We start from the raw sequence: 25,390 nt of genomic DNA, 5'->3' as shown, positions 1-25,390 counted from the left end.
TTTATGTGTGCAATACGAAGGACTTATTCCTTTAATATCATGAATCTTCCATGCATTGGCTGGTTTATGAGCTTTCAACACAGAAATGAGTTGTGATTTCTCATTTTCAGTAAGAGAAGACGATATTATTACAGGTAATTCAGATTCACCATGTAAATAAGCGTATTCCAAATGGTTTGGAAGTGGCTTTAACTCTAATTTCGGAGGTTCTTCTATCGATGATTTATATCGATATCTGTCTTCTTCTTTTAGCATTTGAATTTCTTCTGTTGTTGGTTCATATCCATTAGCTATAAGTGTAGCTAACATTTCAGCTTCATCAATTGGTTCATTACCTTCTCCTAAAGAACATTCTCCTGTTCCTTGTAATTCTGGAAATTCTTCTAATAATTCTGCATGTGCATCTATAGTTTGAATATAATAACATGTATCATCTGCAGATTGTGGTTGTTGCATTGCTCTATCAACTGAAAAGGTAACACTCTCATCCTCTATACTTAGGGTCAATTTCTTACCGAACACGTCTATCATTGCTTTAGCCGTGTTTAAGAATGGTCTTCCTAATATGAGAGGAACTTGAGAATCTTCTTCCATGTCTAAAACAACAAAATCTACTAGAAATACTAAAGTACCAACTTTAACTAGCATGTTCTCCATTATCCCTCTAGGATATTTTATTGATCTATCGGCTAGTTGTATGCTTATTCTGGTTGGTTTCAATTCTCCAAGGTCTAGTTTAGCGTATAGTGAATACGGCATTAGATTTATACTAGCACCTAAGTCTGCCAATGCTTCTATTGAACTAAGACTACCCAGAAAACATGGAATTGTGAAACTTCCTGGATCAGATAGTTTTTCTGGTATCTTATTCAACAGCACTGCTGAATAATTAGCATTCATAGTAACAGCCGAGAGTTCTTCCATTTTCTTTCTATTTGAGATTAGATCTTTCAAGAATTTAGCATATCTTGGCATTCCTGAAATCACATCAATGAAAGGAAGATTTACATTTATCTGTTTAAACATATCCAAAAATTTGGATTGCTCGGCTTCAAGTTTTTCTTTCTTCATTTTACTCGGGTAAGGAAGTGGTGGTTGGTATGGTTTAACATAAGGTTTATCCTTAACTGTGTTATTTTCATTAACCTTTTCAACTACCGGTTCTTTTTCCTTATCTTGATCAGGTTGTGGTTCTTGTGGAGTAGGAATAGTTTCATCAGAAGTTACAGGTATTTCAGGTGATTTAAGTGTTGTACCACTTCTTGTGGTAATAGCTTTAGCTGTTTCATTCCGGGGGTTAGCATTTGTATCACTAGGTAGACTTCCCGGTTTTCTTTCACCTATTAACCTTGCTAGGTTACTCACTTCTTGTTCCAGATTTTGAATAGAAGCTTGTTGATTTCTAAATGCTTGAGCATTTTGTTCATTGGTTTGTTTCTGAGATGTGAAAAACTGCGTTTGAGTTTCAACTAGCTTCGTCATCATATCTTCTAAATTTGGTTTTTTATCATCGGTTTGTTGTGGTGGTTTGTTTTGAAAATTAGGTCTTTGCTGGTTGTAAGTATTATTGGATACTTGTTGATTGCTAGGACCTTGTTGGTTGTTGTATGGAATATTTCGGTTATAATTCTGGTTTTGATTGTAAATCGGTCTTGGCGGTTGATAATTATTCTGATAATTATTTCCAGGCCTTTGGTTTATGTATGAAATATTCTCTCTTTGTTCCATTGTTAATTCAATACTGAGACAATCTTTTGTCAAATGTGGTCCTCCACACTGCTCACAACTAATTCGTATTGAGTGAATATCTTTAGTCATCTTTTCCATTCGTCTCTCCACAGCATCTATCTTTGCGGAAATGGAATCTAAGTCATGACTAGAATCGGCTCTAGCTGCTTTAGATGATCTAATGATATCTTTTTCTTGGTGCCACTCATGTGAGTGGGAAGCAGTGTTATCAATAATTTTGTAAGCATCAGTTTCGGTTTTCTTCATAATAGAACCACCAGCTGCTATATCTATGTCTTTCCTTGTAGTGATGTCGCATCCTTGGTAGAATATTTGTACTATTTGACAGGTGTCTAAACCATGTTGCGGACATCCTCTTAACAACTTTCCATATCTTGTCCACGCCTCATATAGAGTTTCATTTGGTTTCTGTGTAAACGTAACAATTTCTGCTTGAAGTCTTACGGCTTTAGATGCAGGAAAGAATTGTTTAAGAAATTTGTCAACTAAAACGTCCCATGTATCAATCGCCCCTTCAGGTAACGATTCCAACCAATCTTTGGCTTCTCCCTTTAAAGTCCAGGGAAATAACATGAGATATATCTGTTCATCCTCCACTTCTCGTATTTTAAATAGTGTGCAGATCCTATTAAAGGTACGTAGATGTTCATTTGGATCTTCCTTCGGCGCACCACTAAATTGGCATTGATTAGTCACCATGTGTAGAATTTGTCCTTTGATTTCATAATCTGGCGCATTAATGTCTGGATGAGTAATTGCGTGACCTTGGCCAGTGCGTTTAGCTCTCATTCGGTCTTCCATACTTAAAGGTTCCAGATTCTCCATAATTGAATTTGTTGAATCGGTATCACTAGATGATTCTGATTTAATGGTTCGTTCCTCAACAATCTCTGTTTGAATGATTAGTGGTTCCGGAGGAAGGTTTAGTGGTTCAGGATCTACGAACCGTTCCTGAATATTTTCCGGATTCTCAATTGTGAGGTCGGGTTCAAAAAATGGATTATCGGAAATTTGAACTGAAGTACTTGGTCTACTGGATGACGATTCTAAAGAAAAATTAACGGCGGTTATATTTGCTAAATGTCTTGATCTAGTTACAGGTGGTGAACGTACAAAAGGTGATGAACGTCTTGCTCGGTGCATTCACTGAATATCCTATTAGTTTTAAAAAGGAAAGAAAAATTATAATAAGTTATCCAATCAATAGACTTTTCTGATTTTACCCACGTTTCGAATAGCCAAAAGATGCAGCAGAGGGGCAGGATTCGTTTGGTCTCAATATAATTGAGGACTGTTTGGCTCCAATAACCCGGTCCACGTACAAATCCAACTATTACTACGAACCAGAAAATTTTGATGTCTATCAATTTAACCACTTAAAATAAATTTTCGTAATTTTAAGAAATTTAGATAAGAAGTAGAAAAAATTCTAAGTCCTAAAAACTAGAATGGCGAGAAATAAGAGAGAAAAAGAGTTCGTCGAAAAAGGTCGAAAAAGAAAAAAAATGGTTGAAAAATAAAAGGTGACGAAAAAAAAATAAAAGAAACTTATCAAAACTTAAAAATACTTAACTAACCTAACCTTATTACTACAACTAACTTAAAATTATAATCGCAAATTGAAATTACTAATTGGAATGATAATTGGTACATAGTAAAAGTCTTCTAAAAATATTAAAGCTTACAGGAAAAACTAAATACCAAATGGAAATAACTTAAAAAGAAACTAAAACTTAAAAAGGCGTCACAAAATTCTAAAGCACCTAAATCTTAGTCTAAAGAAAAAGCACTTAAGGAATTCTACGGCAAAGCCTAAAAATCTAGGAGTAAAAATAACTATAGCAAAAACTAAGTTTAAAATTAAATATGAGCTAAAAATACAAATATTACGCTAAAACGATTAAAAAGGGACAAAATATAAAAATATACAAAAAGTTGTAAAAAGTACAATTTTTATAAAAATATTATTTTTATATTATTTTTTTAATAAAACTACTAATTTTACAATTTAAGTAAACTAATTAATACTAAATAAAACAAATTAAATAAAAAGTAAATCTTAAAATAAAACTAATAATAATAATAATAATAATTAGGGTTAAATAATAATAATAATAATTAATTAATACCCGTAATTAATGCTGGTTTAGGGCTTCTGTCGTCTGTCAGAGAAGCTCCGCGAGTCGCGGTAATTAATGAAGAAAACCCCGCGAGTCGCGGGGTTCAAAAATTCAGATGACAGCTTTAAATTCGACGCGTTTTTTCTTTATTTATTTTTTTTTTATTTTCTGTTTTTAATTTTTTCTATAAATAAAAGATAGTTAATAAAACTTATATTTTTATAAACTAAACTAAAAATAAAGAAACTTATAAAACTTAAATATTTAACAAAATCTTATATTTTTGTTTTTCTTTTTATATTTTTGAATAATTAAAACGTATTTTTACAAAAACGAATTTTAATAAAAGTTAACTAAAAATCTTCTTTTTTTTTTATATTAGCGTTGCGCTTCCGGCGTTTAAGAGTGTCCCCGGCAGCGGCGCCAAAAAAATACTTGATGTTTTAGCAGGTGTATACGAAATAGTTTATATTTTACTAGGAAAAACTATTAAATACGATACAATTTTACACAAGATATTTATTTATTTATAGAATGGATATACTTAAACCTTGCTACAACACTTATAGACAGTGTACCTAATCGTACAGTAGTGTAGTTTTTAGTAAGTCCGGTTCGTTCCACAGGGAAATCTTTAAACAAAGCTCAACGCTATATTAATTTACTTTTATAAAAATACAAACATATATATAAGTAATATTATTATTATAAAGGGGGGTTTTTACCGTTTAATGACCGGTTTGTCGATTTTAAGACTTTAGTCGCAGTTAAAACCTAATGTAAAATATAAAATAAATACAAGACTTAAATTAAAGCGTAAAGTAAATAACGATAATGAAATTGCGAATAATAAAAGTGCGATAAAATAAACTTGCGATAATTAAAAAGTACGATAATTAAAAGTGCAATTAAATAACAATAAATAAAAGTGCGATAATTAGAAGTGCAATTAAATATAAAATAAAGGAAATTAAATATGAAATAAAAGAATTATGCTTATTTAAACTTCCGTAATCATGATGTTTGACGTGTTGATTTTAGTTTTATGCCCATGGGTTAATTGTCCTTTGTCCTGGATTATTTAATCTGTCCGTCTGGTTTTTGTCCATAACAGTCCATCAGTCATAAATATAAAGTGCGAGTGTCCTCATCAAATTATTCTTATACCCGAAGTTAAATATTCCAACTAATTGGGGATTCGAATTGTAACAAGGTTTTAATACTTTGTTTAATGAATACACCAGGTTATCGACTGCGTGTAAACCAAGGTTTTACTACTTTGTTAACAATTACACCAATTACCCTTGAATGTAATTTCACCCCTGTTTTAATTATTCTAGTGGCTATTAATCCATTCCCGTGTCCGGTTAAATGAACGATTATTCGTACATATAAATACCCCGCCCATCGTGTCCGATCGAGTGTATATGGTAATTTATAGGGACGCCCAATTGTAAATCTTTATATTAACATTAACAAACTTTCATTTAGTTAAACAAATATAAAGCCCATTAATAGCCCATAGTCTAATTTCCACAAGTGTCGTTCTTTTGTCCAAACCCCAATTATGGTACAAAGCCCAATTACCCAATTTTAGTAATTAGCCCAACATCATGATTACTTCGTTTTAAATAAGCATAATAATAACTTAGCTACGAGACATTAATGTAAAAAGGTTGAACATAACTTACAATGATTAAAAATAGCGTAGCGTTACACGGACAGAATTTCGACTTACACCCTTACAACATTCGCTAACATACCCTTATTATTAGAATTATAATTAAAATTAAAATTAAAATATAAATTATATATATATATATATATATCGTATATATGAGAGAAGAGAGAAAATAGATTATGAAAAATGATCAGAATTCGGTTTGCTTTATAGGCAGAGTCGATTTTTGGGGCTCCGCGACTCGCGGTAAAATCCTCTTCAAACTCCGCGAGTCACGGAGAATGAATTTACAGCTCACACCCTTGGAGTCTTTCTCTGCCGACGGTTTTATAATATATATATAATATATATATAATTAATATAATTAATTATATATTATATTATATTTATATGCCTAGTTAACTTGTAATTTTTAGTCCGTTGCGTCGAGCGTTAAGAGTTGACTCTGGTCCCGGTTCCGGATTTTCGAACGTCCTTGCGTACAATTTTATATTTTGTACTTTGCGTTTTGAATCTTGTACTCTTGTAATTTCGAGACGTTTCTTATCAATAATTGGAACCTTTTTGATTGTCTTTTGTACTTTTGAGCTTTTTGGTCATTTGCGTCTTCAATTCGTCGAATCTGTCTTTTGTCTTCACCTTTTATTATTTAAACGAATATCACTTGTAAATAGAACAATTGCAACTAAAAGCTTGTCTTTCTTGAGGAATAATGCTATGAAATATATGTTCGTTTTTAGCATTATCAACACCAACGACCAAAAACACCTATAAACACTTTCATTCTTCAATTTTCTTCATCTAATTGATCTCTCTCAAGTTCTAACTTCAAGTTCTAAGTGTTCTTCATAAATTCTACAAGTTCTAGTTACATAAAATCAAGAATACTTTCAAGTTTGCTAGCTCACTTCCAATCTTGTAAGGTGATCATCCAACCTCAAGAAATCTTTGTTTCTTACAGTAGGTTATCATTCTAATACAAGGTAATAATCATATTCAAACTTTGGTTCAATATCTATAACTATAACAATCTTATTTCAAGTGATGATCTTACTTGAACTTGTTTTCGTGTCATGATTCTGCTTCAAGAACTTCGAGCCATCCAAGGATCCGTTGAAGCTAGATCCATTTTTCTCTTTTCCAGTAGGTTTATCCAAGGAACTTAAGGTAGTAATGATGTTCATAACATCATTCGATTCATACATAAAAAAGCTATCATATTCGAAGTGGTAAACTAGTAATCACTAGAACATAGTTTAGTTAATTCTAAACTTGTTCGCAAATAAAGTTAATCCTTCTAACTACACTTTTAAAATCAACTATACACATGATCTATATCTATATGATATGCTAACTTAATGATTTAAAACCAGAAAACACGATAAACACCATAAAACCGGATTTACGCCGTCGTAGTTACAACAGGGGGCTGTTTTGGTTTGGATAATTAAAAACTATGAAAAACTTTGATTTAAAAGCTTCTGGGAAAATGATTTTTCCTATGAACATGAAACCATATCCAAAAATCATGGTTAAACTCAAAGTGAAAGTATGTTTTTCAAAACAGACATCAAGATGTCGTTCTTTCGACGGAAATGACTACCTCTTTCAAAAATGACTTGTAACTTGTATTTCTGACTATAAACCTATACCTTTTCTGTTTAGTTTCATAAAGTCAAGTTCAATACGAAACCTTGGCAGCTTAAATCACTCAAAACGGATTAGAAACGAAGAAATGGCGAGCAAAACTAAATTGGTAAAAAACTACTCATTTTAGCTACGTGAAAATTGGTAACAAATCTATTCCAACCATAACTTAATCAACTTGTATTGTATATTATGTAATCTTGAGATACCATAGACACGTATACAATGTTTCGACCTATCATGTCGACACATCTATATATATTTCGGAACAACCATAGACACTCTATATGTGAATGTTGGAGTTAGCTATACAGGGTTGAGGTTGATTCCAAAATATATATAGTTTGAGTTGTGATCAATACTGAGATATGTATACACTGGGTCGTGGATTGATTCAAGATAATATATATCGATTTATTTCTGTACATCTAACTGTGGACAACTAGTTGTAGGTTACTAACGAGGACAGCTGACTTAATAAACTTAAAACATCAAAATGTATTAAAAGTGTTGTAAATATATTTTGAACATACTTTGATATATATGTACATATTTGTTATAGGTTCGTGAATCGACCAGTGGCCAAGTCTTACTTTCCGATGAAGTAAAAAATCTGTGAAAGTGAGTTATAGTCCCACTTTTAAAATCTAATATTTTTGGGATGAGAATACATGCAGGTTTTATAAATGATTTACAAAATAGACACAAGTACGTGAAACTATATTCTATGGTTGAATTATCGAAATCGAATATGCCCCTTTTTATTAAGTCTGGTAATCTAAGAATTAGGGAACAGACACCCTAATTGACGCAAATCCTAAAGATAGATCTATTGGGCCTAACAAACCCCATCCAAAGTACCGGATGCTTTAGTACTTCGAAATTTATATCATATCCGAAGGGTGTCCCGGAATGATGGGGATATTCTTATATATGCATCTTGTTAATGTCGGTTACCAGGTGTTCACCATATGAATGATTTTTATCTCTATGTATGGGTTGTGTATTGAAATATGAAATCTTGTGGTCTATTGTTACGATTTGATATATATAGGTTAAACCTATAACTCACCAACATTTTTGTTGACGTTTAAAGCATGTTTATTCTCAGGTGAATACTAAGAGCTTCCGCTGTTGCATACTAAAATAAGGACAAGATTTGGAGTCCATGTTTGTATGATATTGTGTAAAAACTGCATTCAAGAAACTGATTTCGATGTAACATATTTGTATTGTAAACCATTATGTAATGGTCGTGTTTAAACAGGATATTTTAGATTATCATTATTTAATAATCTACGTAAAGCTTTTTAAACCTTTATTTATGAAATAAAGGTTATGGTTTGTTTTAAAATGAATGCAGTCTTTGAAAAACGTCTCATATAGAGGTCAAAACCTCGCAACGAAATCAATTAATATGGAACGTTTATAATCAATAAGAACGGGACATTTCAGTTGGTATACGAGCGTTGGTCTTAGAGAACCAGAAAATTTACATTAGTGTGTCTTATCGAGTTTGTTAGGATGCATTAGTGAGTCTGGACTTCGACCGTGTTTTCTTTAAAAATGATTGCTTAACATTTTTGTTGGAAACTATATATTATTAACATGTATATATTATGTGATATATTAATCTCTTAACATGTTTGATATTGTGTGATAGATGTCTACCTCTAGAACAAATCCCATTGACTCACCTAATAATAATGAAGAGTCGAATATATATTGGACTGATTCACAAGTTCCCGAAGAGGAACCGGAAGAAGAATCAGAACCGGAAGAGGAGGAACCGGAGGAGGAAATAGAACCGGTGGGGGAAATAATAAAACGGTTAAGTAAAAGAAAATCCTCAACCAACCGACCAAGGTTAATTATGGTCAATGGTGTTTCCGCCAAGGAAGCAAAATATTGGGAGGATTACCAATTCTCCGATGAATCGGATTCCGACGAGAATTCCGATGATGTTATAGAAATTACCCCAACTGAATTTAAAAAGGCAAACAAAAATAATAAGGGAAAGGGCATAAAAATAGAGAAATCTAATTCCAACCCCGATGAACTTTATATGTATCGTCAACCCCCGAAGTCCTTAAGTTGTAACAATGACCCGGGAACCTCTAAACCACCAGGTTTTTCTAAACCGTTGTGGAAAACGACAGCTAGTATTAGGGAAACATCATATATCCCTAGAAACTTGGCAAAACGAACCAAAACTGAACAAGAAGAAACGAGTGAGTCGGAATAAGATAGTTGTATTCGTATGGTGTAATATACGTAATATAGTGTGCTTATGCTTTATGATATATGTAAAAATTGATTGTATTAATAAGTATTTTTTTTATGAATCTAACTCGTGTCTATTTTACAATATAAAAACACAAAATGGGTAGACAACCCAATATTTTAAGAGACCTACCCGGAGACATGATTGATGAAATCTTGTCTAGAGTCGGTCAGAATTCTTCGGCACAACTATTTACGACGAAATCAGTTTGTAAGACATTCGAAGATCGTTCCAAGAATGCCTTGGTTTATAAGAGACTTTCGTTTGAAAGATGGGGGATATCACATTGGGAAACCCATAAGTTACGATGTGTTTACTTTGACGCATATATTGCGGGGAACCCAAGTGCTATTTTACGCAACGGGTTAAGAAATTATTTTGACTCAATGTATCCGAACATAGGACTTCATGATTTAGAAAAAGTGGCTAACATGCAACATAAAGAAGCATGTTATGCTTACGGGTTAGTAATGTTCACTTCTCACCAAAGTGAGAACAAGAACATCGGGCTACAACTATTAAACAAAACATTTCCAAAAGTAACGGACTCAGTAGTTGGGGTGAGAAACAAGGTTTTTAGATTGTTACGGGACTGTTAGACATTACATAACCCTCGTCCCTTTGACGACGTTACAACACGCTGTCTTATCAACGGCCATAACGGTTATGTTCCACAAGACCAAGGATGGGAAGTAGTCTTAGTAAAACCAGAATGCATGACTTGTTTCTGGACGTATGAATTACGTGTCTTTATTGCCTTTGCTGAACGACTTGTGTACTAGCTAGAATTATCTTCACAACCATCTTGTATCAAATTTATTGTGTGCTATATTTCATGCTATATGTAAAATAAGCGGTATTGTAAGTTTGTAAAATATTGTGTAAAAGTTTGAACGCGAAATATTATTATAATCAGTTTTTCATATAGAATTGTAGTAGTTGAATTGTATATTAGCTACTAAGTATGAACTTAACGGGTAGGTACTACCCGAATTTAAACTTATAAAATGCTAATATGAAGAAAAAGCTTTTATAAATGAGTTCATATTATGCTACGAGATACTATTGACTACTCTTAATATTCTGTATGATTAACTTGTTTCATTTGACTATTTTGAAGGAAATGGCACCAACTACTCGACACACCTTGAATATGAGCGAAGAGGAATTTCGTGCCTTTCTTGCTTCAAACATAGCCGCAGTACAGGCTGCGCTACATACCAACAATAACCTTGGATCTAGCAGTACAGGAAATCGTGTAGGATGCACCTACAAAGAATTCACTGCCTGCAAACCTTTGGAATTTGATGGAACCGAAGGACCGATCGGATTGAAACGGTGGACCGAGAAGGTCGAATCGGTGTTTGCCATAAGTAAGTGTACTGAAGAGGACAAAGTGAAGTACGCTACGCATACCTTCACAGGTACTGCGTTAACATGGTGGAATACCTATCTAGAGCAAGTGGGACAAGATGATGCTTACGCACTACCGTGGTCAGCATTCTAGCACTTGATGAACGAGAAGTACCGTCCCAGAACCGAGGTCAATAAGCTCAAGACAGAACTTAGAGGGTTACGAACCCAAGGATTTGATATTACCACGTATGAAAGACGATTCACAGAATTGTGCCTATTGTGTCCGGGAGCGTTCGAAGATGAGGAAGAGAAGATCGACGCGTTTGTGAAAGGATTACCGGAAAGAATCCAAGAAGATATAAGTTCACACGAGCCCGCCTCCATACAACAGGCATGTAGAATGGCTCACAAACTAGTGAACCAGATTGAAGAAAGAATTAAAGAACAGACTGCTGAATAGACCAATGTGAAGCAAGTCAAAAGAAAGTGGGAGGAAAACGGTGATAAGAATCACCAATATAACAACAACAGCAATTACAACAATAATCGCAACAACTATCCCAATAATCGCAACATCAATCGCAACTACAACAAACGGCCCAACAACAACAACAACAACAACAACAACAACAACAACAACAGCAACTACAACAATCATCCAAACAACAATAATAACTGCAACAACAACAACAATCAGAAGCAGCTATGCCAAAGGTGTGAAAAGTATCACTCGGGGTTCTGCACCAAATTTTGCAACAAGTGTAAAAGAAATGGTCATAGCACGGCGAAGTGTGAGGTCTACGGACCAGGGGTTAACAGAACAAAAGGAACAAATGGTGTCGGAACGAGTAATGGCGGGGCAAGTAGTGTCGGAGCAAGTTATGCCAATGTAGTTTGTTATAAATGTAGAAAACCGGGCCACATTATTAGAAATTGCCCAAACCAGGAGAACATGAATGGACAAGGCCGTGGAAGAGTTTTCAATATTAATGCGGCAGAGGCACAGGAAGACCAGGAGCTTGTTACGGGTACGTTTCTTATTGACAATAAATCTGCTTACGTTTTATTTGATTCGGGTGCGGATAGAAGCTATATGAGTAGAGATTTTTGTGCTAAATTAAGTTGTCTATTGACGCCTTTGGATAGTAAATTTTTACTCGAATTAGCAAATGGTAAATTAATTTCAGCAGACAATATATGTCGGAATCGAGAAATTAAACTGGTTAGCGAATCATTTAAGATTGACTTGATCCCAGTAGAGTTAGGGAGTTTTGATGTGATAATCGGTATGGACTAGTTGAAAGAAGTGAAAGCAGATATCGTTTGTTACAAAAATGCAATTAGCATTATACGAGAAAAAGGAAAACCCTTAATGGTGTACGGAGAAAAGGGCAACACGAAGCTACATCTTATTAGTAATTTGAAGGCACAAAAACTAATAAGAAAAGGTTGCTATGCTGTTCTAGCACACGTCGAGAAAATACAAACTGAAGAAAAGAGCATCAATGATGTTCCCGTCGCAAAAGAATTTCCTGATGTATTTTCGAAAGAATTACCGGGATTACCCCCACATCGATCCATTGAATTTCAAATAGATCTTGTACCAGGAGCTGCACCAATAGCTCGTGCTCCTTACAGACTCGCACCCAGCGAGATGAAAGAACTGCAAAGCCAATTACAAGAACTTTTAGAGCATGGTTTCATTCGACCAAGCACATCACCGTGGGGAGCTCCTGTTTTGTTTGTCAAGAAGAAAGATGGTACATTCAGGTTGTGTATCGACTACCGAGAGTTGAACAAACTTACCATCAAGAACCGCTACCCACTACCGAGAATCGACGACTTATTTGATCAACTACAAGGCTCGTCTGTTTATTCAAAGATTGACTTACGTTTCGGGTATCATCAAATGCGGGTGAAAGATGATGATATTCCAAAGATTGCTTTCAGAACACGTTACGGTCATTAAGAGTTTATGGTCATGCCGTTTGATTTAACTAATGCACCAGCTGTGTTCATGGACCTTATGAACCGAGTGTGTGGACCATACCTTGACAAGTTTGTCATTGTTTTCATTGATGACATACTTATTTACTCAAAGAATGACCAAGAACATGGTGAACATTTGAGAAAGGTGTTAGAAGTATTGAGGAAGGAAGAATTGTACGCTAAGTTTTCAAAGTGTGCATTTTGGTTGGAAGAAGTTCAATTCCTCGGTCACATAGTGAACAAAGAAGGTATTAAGGTGGATCCGGCAAAGATAGAAACTGTTGAAAAGTGGGAAACCCCGAAAACTCCGAAACACTTACGCCAGTTTTTAGGATTGGCTGGTTACTACAGAAGATTCATCCAAGATTTCTCCAAAATAGCAAAATCCTTGACTGCATTAACGCATAAAGGGAAGAAATTTGAATGGAAGGATGAACAAGAGAAGGCGTTTCAGTTATTGAAGAAAAAGCTAACTACGGCACCTATATTGTCATTGCCTGAAGGGAATGATGATTTTGTGATATATTGTAACGCCTCAAAGCAAGGTCTCGGTTGTGTATTAATGCAACGAACGAAGGTAATTGCTTATGCATCTAGACAATTAAATATTCACGAGCAAAATTATACGACACATGATTTGGAATTAGGCGCGGTTGTTTTTGCATTAAAGACTTGGAGGCACTACTTATATGGGATCAAAAGTATTATATATACCAACCACAAAAGTCTTCAACACATATTTAATCAGAAACAACTGAATATGAGGCAGCGTAGGTGGATTGAATTGTTGAATGATTACGACTTTGAGATTCGTTACCACAGGGGAAGGCAAATGTGGTAGCCGATGCCTTGAGCAGGAAGGACAGAGAAACCATTCGAGTAAAATCTATGAATATAATGATTCACAATAACCTTACTACTCAAATAAAGAAGGCGCAACAAGGAGTTTTAAAAGAGGGAAATTTAAAGGATGAAATACCCAAAGGATCGGAGAAGCATCTTAATATTCGGGAAGACGGAACCCGGTATAGGGCTGAAAGGATTTGGGTACCAAAATTTGGAGATATGAGAGAAATGGTACTTAGAGAAGCTCATAAAACTAGATACTCAATACATCCTGGAACGGGGAAGATGTACAAGGATCTCAAGAAACATTTTTGGTGGCCGGGTATGAAAGCCGATGTTGCTAAATACGTAGGAGAATGTTTGACGTGTTCTAAGGTCAAAGCTGAGCATCAGAAACCATCAGGTCTACTTCAACAACCCGAAATCCCGGAATGGAAATGGGAAAACATTACCATGGATTTCATCACTAAATTACCAAGGACTGCAAGTGGTTTTGATACTATTTGGGTAATAGTTGATCGTCTCACCAAATCAGCACACTTCCTGCCAATAAGAGAAGATGACAAGATGGAGAAGTTAGCACGACTCTATTTGAAGGAAGTCATCTCCAGACATGGAATACCAATCTCTATTATCTCTGATAGGGATGACAGATTTTTTTCAAGATTCTGGCAGACATTACAGCAAGCATTAGGAACTCGTCTAGACATGAGTACTGCCTATCATCCACAAACTGATGGGCAGAGCGAAAGGACGATACAAACGCTTGAAGACATGCTACGAGCATGTGTTATTGATTTTGGAAACATTTGGGATCGACATCTACCGTTAGCAGAATTTTTCTACAACAACAGCTACCATTCAAGCATTGAGATGGCGCCGTTTGAAGCACTTTATGGTAGAAAGTGCAGGTATCCGATTTGTTGGAGTGAAGTGGGGGATAGACAGATTACGGGTCCGGAGATAATACAAGAAACTACCGAGAAGATCATCCAAATTCAACAACGGTTGAAAACCGCCCAAAGTCGACAAAAGAGCTACGCTGACATTAAAAGAAAAGATATAGAATTTGAAATTCGAGAGATGGTCATGCTTAAAGTTGCACCTTGGAAAGGATTTGTTCGATTTGGTAAACGAGGGAAATTAAATCCAAGGTATATTGGACCATTCAAGATTATTGATTGTGTCGGACCAGTAGCTTACCGACTTGAATTACCTCAACAACTCGCGGCTGTACATAACACTTTCCACGTCTCGAATTTGAAGAAATGTTTTGCTAAAGAAGATCTCACTATTCCATTAGATGAAATCCAAATCAACGAAAAACTTCAATTCATCGAAGAACCCGTCGAAATAATGGATCGTGAGGTTAAAAGACTTAAGCAAAACAAGATACCAATTGTTAAGGTTCGATGGAATGCTCGTAGAGGACCCGAGTTCACCTGGGAACGAGAAGATCAGATGAAGAAGAAATACCTGCATTTATTTCCAGAAGATACGTCAACACCTCCAACTGCTTAAAATTTCGGGACGAAATTTATTTAACGGGTAGGTACTGTAGTGACCCGAACTTTTCCATGTTTATATATATATTAAATGAAATTGTTATTTACATGATTAAGTGTTTCCAACATGTTAAGCAATCAAACTTGTTAAGACTTGATTAATTGAAATAGGTTTCATATAGACAATTGACCACCCAAGTTGACCGGTGATTCACGAACGTTAAAACTTGTAAAAAACTATATGATGACATATATATGGATATATATATATAGTTAACATGATATTATGATAAGTAAACATATCATTAAGTATATTAACAATGAACTACATATGTAAAAACAAGACTACTAACTTAATGATTTTGAAACGAGACATATATGTAACGATTATCGTTGTAACGACATTTAATGTATATATATCATTTTAAGAGATATTTATACATCATAATATCATGATAATATAATAATTTAAAATCTCATTTGATATTATAAACATTGGGTTAACAACACTTAACAAGATCGTTAACCTAAAGGTTTCAAAACAACACTTACATGTAACGACTAACGATGACTTAACGACTCAGTTAAAATGTATATACATGTAGTGTTTTAATATGTATTCATACACTTTTGGAAGACTTCAAGACACTTATCAAAATACTTCTACTTAACAAAAATGCTTACAATTACATCCTCGTTCAGTTTCATCAACAATTCTACTCGTATGCACCCGTATTCGTACTCGTACAATACACAACTTTTAGATGTATGTACTATTGGTATATACACTCCAATGATCAGCTCTTAGCAGCCCATGTGAGTCACCTAACACATGTGGGAACCATCATTTGGCAACTAGCATGAACTATCTCATAAAATTACAAAAATATGAGTAATCATTCATGACTTATTTACATGAAAACAAAATTACATATCTTTTATATCTAATCCATACACCAACGACCAAAAATACCTACAAACACTTTCATTCTTCAATTTTCTTCATCTAATTGATCTCTCTCAAGTTCTAACTTCAAGTTCTAAGTGTTCTTCATAAATTCTACAAGTTCTAGTTACATAAAATCAAGAATACTTTCAAGTTTGCTAGCTCACTTCCAATCTTGTAAGGTGGTCATCCAACCTCAAGAAATCTTTGTTTATTATAGTAGGTTATCATTCTAATACAAGATAATAATCATATTCAAACTTTGGTTCAATTTCTATAACTATAACAATGTTATTTCAAGTGATGATCTTACTTGAACTTGTTTTCGTGTCATGATTCTGCTACAAGAACTTCGAGCCATCCAAGGATCCGTTGAAGCTAGATCCATTTTTATCTTTTCCAGTAGGTTTATCCAAGGAACTTAAGGTAGTAATAATGTTCATAACATCATTTGATTCATACATAAAAAGCTATCATATTCGAAGTGGTAAACTAGTAATCACTAGAACATAGTTTAGTTAATTCTAAACTTGTTCGCAAATAAAGTTAATCCTTCTAACTACACTTTTAAAATCAACTATACACATGATCTATATCTATATGATATGCAAACTTAATGATTTAAAACCCGGAAACACGATAAACACCATAAAACCGGATTTACGCCGTCGTAGTTTCAACAGGGGGCTGTTTTGGTTTGGATAATTAAAAACTATGAAAAACTTTGATTTAAAAGCTATACTTCTGGGAAAATGATTTTTCTTATGAACATGAAACCATATCCAAAAATCACGGTTAAACTCAAAGTGAAAGTATGTTTTTCAAAACAGTCATCAAGATGTGGTTCTTTCGACAGAAATGACTACCTCTTTCAAAAAAGAACTTGTAACTTGTATTTCTAACTATAAACCTATACCTTTTCTGTTTAGTTTCATAAAGTCAAGTTCAATACGAAACCGTGGCCGCTTAAATCACTCAAAACGGATTAGAAACGAAGAAATGGCGAGCAAAACTAAATTGGTAAAAACTACTCATTTTAGCTACGTGAAAATTGGTAACAAATCTATTCCAACCATAACTTAATCAACTTGTATTGTATATTATGTAATCTTGAGATACCATAGACACGTATACAATGTTTCGACCTATCATGTCGACACATCTATATATATTTCGGAACAACCATAGACACTCTATATGTGAATGTTGGAGTTAGCTATACAGGGTTGAAGTTGATTCCAAAATATATATAGTTTGAGTTGTGATCAATACTGAGATATGTATACACTGGGTCGTGGATTGATTCAAGATAATATATATCAATTTATTTCTGTACATCTAACTGTGGACAACTAGTTGTAGGTTACTAACGAGGACAGCTGACTTAATAAACTTAAAACATCAAAATGTATTAAAAGTGTTGTAAATATATTTTGAACATACTTTGATATATATGTACATATTTGTTATAGGTTCGTGAATCGACCAGTGGCCAAGTCTTACTTCCCGACGAAGTAAAAAATCTGTGAAAGTGAGTTATAGTCCCACTTTTAAAATCTAATATTTTTGGGATGAGAATACATGCAGGTTTTATAAATGATTTACAAAATAGACACAAGTACGTGAAACTACATTCTATGGTTGAATTATCGAAATCGAATATGCCCCTTTTTATTAAGTCTGGTAATCTAAGAATTAGGGAACAGACACCCTAATTGACGCGAATCCTAAAGATAGATCTATTGGGCCTAACAAACCCCATCCAAAGTACCGGATGCTTTAGTACTTCGAAATTTATATCATATCCGAAGGGTGTCCCGGAATGATGGGGATATTCTTATATATGCATCTTGTTAATGTCGGTTACCAGGTGTTCACCATATGAATGATTTTTATCTCTATGTATGGGATGTGTATTGAAATATGAAATCTTGTGGTCTATTGTTACGATTTGATATATATAGGTTAAACCTATAACTCACCAAAATTTTTGTTGACGTTTAAAGCATGTTTATTCTCAGGTGAATACTAAGAGCTTCCGCTGTTGCATACTAAAATAAGGACAAGATTTGGAGTCCATGTTTGTATGATATTGTGTAAAAACTGCATTCAAGAAACTGATTTCGATGTAACATATTTGTATTGTAAACCATTATGTAATGGTCATGTATAAACAGGATATTTTAGATTATCATTATTTAATAATCTACGTAAAGCTTTTTAAACCTTTATTTATGAAATAAAGGTTATGATTTGTTTTAAAATGAATGCAGTCTTTGAAAAACGTCTCATATAGAGGTCAAAACCTCGCAACGAAATCAATTAATATGGAACGTTTTTAATCAATAAGAACGGGACATTTCATACAGTATGTTATATATTGATGCTATTTTTACGTGAGTATCTTAAGCATCTATGTGAGGGGCTAACAGAGACCTTCAAAGTCATTGTATCATAAGGTGTACACAAGAAAACATTTCATATGTAAATATGTGGTTATTTGTTTTAGTTTTTGGTAGGTTTTTAGATATTACATATATTTATATAAGATAAAATACACCGTAGTAAAGAAGTAACAATAGATTGATAGCTCTTTTAGATATATCAGAGATACCAGATTTCGTTTTTGTTGTATGACTTATGTATCACTGCACTATTGTAACCTCTACAGGTGTCTGTTTTCTGGGATGTCGTATGTGTGCACCCAAACCAATAAACGATGGTTCCAAAGTACACGATTATATGGAATTTTGCATCAATTCAGAAATTTATGTTATGACTGCTTTATGAATTGTGGTTGTGAACTGCAAGCTGTTGCTTGGTTCGCACCTAAGAGGTACTTTTTCTACTCAAGGGCTCAATAATTAGTAACTCCATAGTAGCAGTATGATTTTGCATACCATATATCATACAAATGCAACAACAAAGTTATGTATGGAATTATTTTGATTATTCGCATTGGAATATTTTGTTTCAGAATCTTATATAATTGTTTTGATCGTGCTTCAGGTTTTTTTTATAAAGCTAAGTATGAAACATGAATTTGTTTTATGGATAAGTCTCAGTATGTTGATGCTTATGATCATGTTTGAGTAGTTTATTTTTATATTGCCAACACATAAACTTATGAGGACTTCATTTCTTTTGTCAAACAGAAGAGTTCAAATTTCTGTACCCGGAATGAACGAACGCGTTAAGATTTATGTTGTCAGAACAAACGAACAAGTTCAGTTTTTTGTTGATGGATCGATTTCAGCCTTGCGGTTTGTAGTTGGGGTTTTTGCATTTTGACAGGAAGTTGATCCAAAGTTAACAGCTAAATTCTCGACCCATTTTGACAGGAAGTTCATACTATAAAATTAATCGTTCGTTTACATATTAGTTATATTGATTGTACAAACAATGTCTCACAAACAGTACAAATTCCCGACCCAACTGGAGGGTTCACCCACTAGTTGTATTCTATTAGTCTAAAGTATTGTGGAAAAGAACTTGTGTTTTCATGTATTTTTTCTTTCTCAATAGCGAACACAACGTGTAAGTTTAACTTTGCTGAGAGGCAACAGCAACACCTATTTGTGTTTTTTGAGTTAAGTCAGTTAGGAAAAATGCTATGATTATGACACAAATATAATCTCTTTGCTCATGTAACTGAGTAAGTATGAAAGTTAGTGAACTGCAATCTGTTATTCATTTCAACAAATACCAAGTACCTAACATAAATCATCAGCAACAGTTGAGATGATCAAGAGTGACTAATATAGCAAGAATCGAAGTCTAATCAACTGATTTCTAACTAGGTATACATAGCTTAATACCAGAAACTATTAGAGTCAGGTTGTGTTTGCTCAGTTTTCTAGCTACATAGCTTAATGACTCAGCTGCATCAGTTATAATGACGCCATAGCTCGATTTTCTACCTACATACTTGACCAATACATAGCTTAATGACTCGATGCATCGGTTATGCAACTAAAGTTTACAATTCTCTACCTAATTTGATATACGCTCGGGTGTTTGGATTGCACGCTTCATCGAGCTGACCAAACAAACTCACAATCACAAATATGTAAAAAAGAAAAAAAAAACAAACTCTTGAACTAATTAATAACTTGGGTAATGTCAATTCAAACAACAATTTAATTGCTGATAATTTTAGCTACAGAGTTTTAAGCACAAGTTTTGCATCTCAGTGATGTCATTACTGTCTTCAACTGTATATGAACTGAACCGTCCGTTTGGTACACATGTCATATTTCTAATTGCAACAACTGAAAAGGAAAATAGCATATATGTCACATATATATACTAAATGCTCAGTCTTAGAGCAGTGGGAGTGGAGGCATGTCACCTCCATGTCGGGCTCCTAGTAGCAAGTCGCCCCACTCCCCTGTTGCTTCAGTTTGGTCCGTCCCCCCTATGTCAGTCTCCCATGCGATGCACAAAATGGACCGTTCGAAAAGAAGAAAAAAACAAGTACTCAGCAAGTAGCCGTTGGAGTATATATATATATATATATATATAATTTTTTCTTAAATCTTCTATATATACATCCATTTTACTCAACATATACTCACACAATCAAATCCAAATTCTCTCATCAAAATAAAAATATTTCTTTAAAAATGAGTAGTTCCGACGAAGAAAGTTTGGTGAACGCAATGAAAAGTATATTTGCTTATCGAAATAACGTGGTAATCCGTAGAGAGGTCGAGGAACAAAATGAAGCTCAAAGCTCAAGACGAAGACGTCGCTACATTCGTCGTGATCGTGTAGAATCGCACAATCGTTTGATGAACGATTATTTTGTTCAAGATCCGAAGTATCCCCCTGAATATTTCAAACGGCGTTATCGAATGTCACAAAGTCTTCTTGAAAAAATAATTGAAGGTATACTTTCTTACTCTACTCGTCCCGATGCACCAAAGTGGTTTACTTATTTTCAACAACGTCCCGATGCACGTGGTGTTCTCGGAGTATCTACTATTTTAAAAGTCACTACTGCCATTCGTCAACTAGCATACGGGGATTCACCGGATCTATTTGACGAATATTTACAAATTTCAGAGAGAACATCACGTGAGTCTTTGCAAAATTTTACAAGATGTATTATAGACTTGTATGGTAATGTATACATGAGAGAACCGACCGAGGACGATATACGTCGGTTGTATCAGAAACATGAAGAACTTCACGGCTTTTCTGGAATGCTTGGAAGCATTGATTGTATGCATTGGGCTTGGGGAAAATGTCTAAATGCATGGAAAGGGCATTTCACCCGAGGCGATCACAGTTACCCGACAATCATGTTGGAAGCCGTTGCATCGTATGATAATTGGATTTGGCATGCATATTTTGGAATGGCCGGTTCGAACAATGACTTGAATGTCCTTAATGCATCTCCATTGTTTGATAGTTTACTAACTGACACGGCTCCTCAAGTTCCATACTAAATTGGGGACGTTGATTTCGATCGAGGCTACTATCTTGCCGATGGGATTTACCCTTCGTGGGCTTCTTTCGTTAAGGGATTCTCAAGTGTTGTTGACGCAAAAAGGAAATACTTTACAAAGAAACAATCTGCAGCTCGTAAAGACGTTGAGAGGACATTTGAAATTTTGCAAGGTCGTTGGGGTATTTTAAGACAACCTGCTAGGGCATATAGCGTAAACAAAATCAAAAGAATCATGTATGGTTGCATCATATTGCACAACATGATAAATGAAGACAATGGTTTTAACATCGTTGAAAATAAATCTTACTACTTGCCTGTCAACAACCTACAAGGATCAACTTGGTACGAAAGGTGTGATGTATATGCCGAGAAGACAAAAGAGCTGCGTGACAAAGACGAGCATGAGTATCTTCGACATACTCTAGTTTCACATCTATGGCATAATCGCGATGACGAAATAGTTAACGAATTGTAACTTTTTAATCGCGATAACGTAATGTTTTTTTTTTTTTTTTTTTTTTTTTTTAGGAATCGTATGTTTTTTTATTATTAGGAAATGTAATGTTTTATTTTTATTTTAATGGAAGTTATTTCTATTTATGTTAATTTTTATAATTATATTCATTTATGTTATAATTTAAATCATAAAAATAATAATAAAAATATAAACTGACATGCTCAACTGACAGAGGTCACCACTCTCCACTTTTTCTGACTCAGCAAGTCAGACCTGACATGTCAAGTGACATCAGTCACCACTCCCAGTGCTCTTATATCTTTTGGTTACCTTAAAAGAGTGTCAAAACAAAGCCAAAATGAATATTAAAACTCATACAATGTGAATCACAACTCCATAAAGAAGGTTGAAATACAAGTCAAATAATGACCAACAACAGTACATATTTCTCACGAGTAACTATGGGCATCACTATCAACTTAGTAGTTCATTATATATTATATAGTAACATCATTTAAACCAGAATATCAACATCAACAAACATACAAATATCATTGAACAAAAGATAATCAAACCAGAAAATCAATTAACCATAAATTCCTGTTTGAACCAAGTAGAAAGTACATATCATACCATACTAAATTAAGATAAAAATTTAACTTCCTCTGATACAACTTACTGCTGATAATTCACCTTCCAACTATTACTCGTTTTCAACTAAGTAGTTCATTACAACATACATATATAATTAGAACAAAAGATAATCAAACCAGAAAATCAACCATGAATTCTTGTTTGAATCAAGTAGATAACATATCATATTAATAGAAGTTAAACTTTCTCTGATCATACTGATAATAGACCTTCCAAGTATTACTCATTTTCGATTTTCAATCTGCTTGGTGACACACTTACCTGCAGGTGCTACCGGCCAAACGACAATGTCAACGTAGTCAACAAAAGCGCTATAACCTATCATCTTATCAAACATACGCGAATTGAGTAACTTAATTTTGTCAGTGTTTGGATCATACAAACCTAGCTGATGGTCACGAAAACAGATTAGGAGGTTGCCACGTAACGAGAATCCAACTGCATCGATAGGAAGATTAAACAAGCGTGGAAATACACGTTTGACCCATGAAGTAGCCACCCTATAGTCTTCCATTACCCACACCTCATAATCACCCCCATCAATGCATGACATCACACAAAACCCCCAAAACATTAGTCCGTTGACGTGTACAAAATCTGTTGGAAGTGTACAAAATACTCCACAAGATACGTATTACAAGATACAAGAGTACATTATATAGTTACTCTCTTATTTTAATGTAACATACTCCACAAGATACGTATTACAAGATACAAGAGTACGTACTAGAAAAATATTCTTATTAAATTTCCAACTAAAAACCAAATGAATTTTCAACCACAAGATAGTAGGTTTAAGGCTCGATATTTAAAGTAATACATATACATTCGGGCCATAAAGGACACAAGTTCCGACCTTGAAACTCCGGCCGAACACAATATGATATGTTTTAACTCTATAAATCTTGTACTATATAAACATCAGCAGAATTACGTAAACTCGGAAATATATTATATTGATAATTGATAGTAGAGAATTTTGATATTGATTAAAGTAATCAAGAAATAATTTAATTAATTAAATAACCCACCTTCTTAACCCCCAATTTCACTTTTTGCTCTTGAAATCACACCCATCACAAATAAAATCATCAGGTGCAGCTTCATCATTCTTTACATCTGTCATATTTTTAAAGTAAGTTGTATTAGTTAGTTTGATATGTTTAATCCTTGTTAAGATAATTACCCAAGTGTGTTCAATATTCAAATAATTATAATTAACAAGGCTAAGATCCATATTTCACTTATGGTAACGACGGGTTTGCCGCGGATCGTCAATCATAAACTATTTAGGTAGGTAACTATATTACCAATTTCATCCATTATGAAACTCTTAGGTTCTGCGGGATTTAGTGATAATCAATTATTTCACTTGGCATGTTTAATCCCTTCGATGCTAATCCTTCCTCGTGGCGGGTTTGCCGCGAACCACGATTTCAGATTGTAAACTGTTCGTGATAGATACACGTGAAATCCGGCCCAAGACTCTCGGGTATCGCGAAATTCACCTCACCCTTCCCAACAGTGGCGGAACTTGACCCCGACTCGAGAGGGGGCGAAACTAATTGAAGGGAGTAAGAAACTAATCGAAGGGGGGTAAACACTAAAAAAAACCTTATTTTTTCGTAAATTTTTTTTTTTTTAGTGTAAATTTTTTTTTCCCGAAATCGAGGGGGGCGGATACCCCCTTTTGTCCCTTAAATGTTCCGCCCCAGCTTCCCAACACCCAATTAAAGTCCGGTCCAAGACTCTCGGGTATCGCGAACTCTAACAGGTAGAAGGTTCGGATGTGTGTACTACTCATGGGTAGTGTAAAGTTTACATTTAAAACGGTTTTTTTGTTTTCTTTTAGCAAAAGTAGTTTACTCCATTTTAAAACATTTGCTAATTATGTATTGCGTATTGCGTTTGTTAAACTAATTTTAACCAAACCATTTTAAGTGATTATTGTCTTTTGTTTCTATACTAATTTTCTAGCTAGCATGGCATAGACAAATAAGAACACAATAATAATCATGACACGCAATTATCGGTAGTATGCCTCAAATCCTATGCGTTTTTCCGGTGAGCCAACACACGGAAAAACATGGTCAACTAGGGACATAACCTTGTGTGAGAATTGGCTCCCACTAAAACCGCCATCTCCAATATATGCTCGGATGAGCCGCCTTGTGAAGATCGTCTTCTTGATTCCATTCTTGGTTGCATTATCTTACAAAAAAACTATTCTATTTTCTATACTATTACAAATACAATATAAATAGAAAGACGACATGCAAGTCGTTTAATAAATTATTACATTCATCCCGAATAAATAATAAACACGACATGCAAGCCGTTTAATAAATTATTACATTCATCCCGAATAAATAATAAATTAAACCATACAACCAAACATCCACACAAGGGTCTTATTGAGGCAAATACTACCGATTTCATACAACAATCACATACAAAACAAATGGAGTGTCAAATATCCATTTTCATGAAACATGTTTCGATAAGGATTGATTTAAACAACACTTAATGGCACACAAAATAATCATTCCTTGTTTACATAACTTATGTATGCATGTAAACCCACTTTATATTTTGTAAGTATGGTTTTCATGCCAAAACCATCCAAACAAACATATTAAGTGAATCAAAATATGTTGGAGATTTATTCACTTTAACCAAGCATAAAGTCTAAAATTAATAA

General features: G+C 34.2%; 1 protein-coding gene across 1 annotated transcript; it reads left to right on the top strand.

The window, feature by feature from the left end:
• The first annotated feature begins 20,748 nt into the window (after positions 1 to 20,748).
• On the top strand, positions 20,749 to 22,053 carry LOC139854014 (uncharacterized). The gene is made up of 2 exons (XM_071843345.1): positions 20,749 to 21,564; positions 21,652 to 22,053. Exons 1-2 carry the CDS (start codon positions 20,749 to 20,751, stop codon positions 22,051 to 22,053), a joined length of 1,218 nt encoding a protein of 405 aa, XP_071699446.1.
• Positions 22,054 to 25,390: the final 3,337 nt, after the last annotated feature.

The sequence above is a fragment of the Rutidosis leptorrhynchoides genome, chromosome 6, assembly GCF_046630445.1.
Source record: "Rutidosis leptorrhynchoides isolate AG116_Rl617_1_P2 chromosome 6, CSIRO_AGI_Rlap_v1, whole genome shotgun sequence".
In the NCBI taxonomy this organism is placed as follows: domain Eukaryota; kingdom Viridiplantae; phylum Streptophyta; class Magnoliopsida; order Asterales; family Asteraceae; genus Rutidosis; species Rutidosis leptorrhynchoides.
Note: the sequence above shows the minus strand (reverse complement) of the source record. Positions and strands in the feature narration are given on the sequence as shown.

Excerpts from the sequence above, each read along its gene's own strand:
- LOC139854014 (XM_071843345.1), top strand. The coding sequence starts at position 20,749 with ATGAGTAGTTCCGACGAAGAAAGTTTGGTGAACGCAATGAAAAGTATA. Across the intron at positions 21,565-21,651 it reads TAACTGACACGGCTCCTCAA|GGATTCTCAAGTGTTGTTGA; the intron begins GTTCCATACTAA and ends TCTTTCGTTAAG.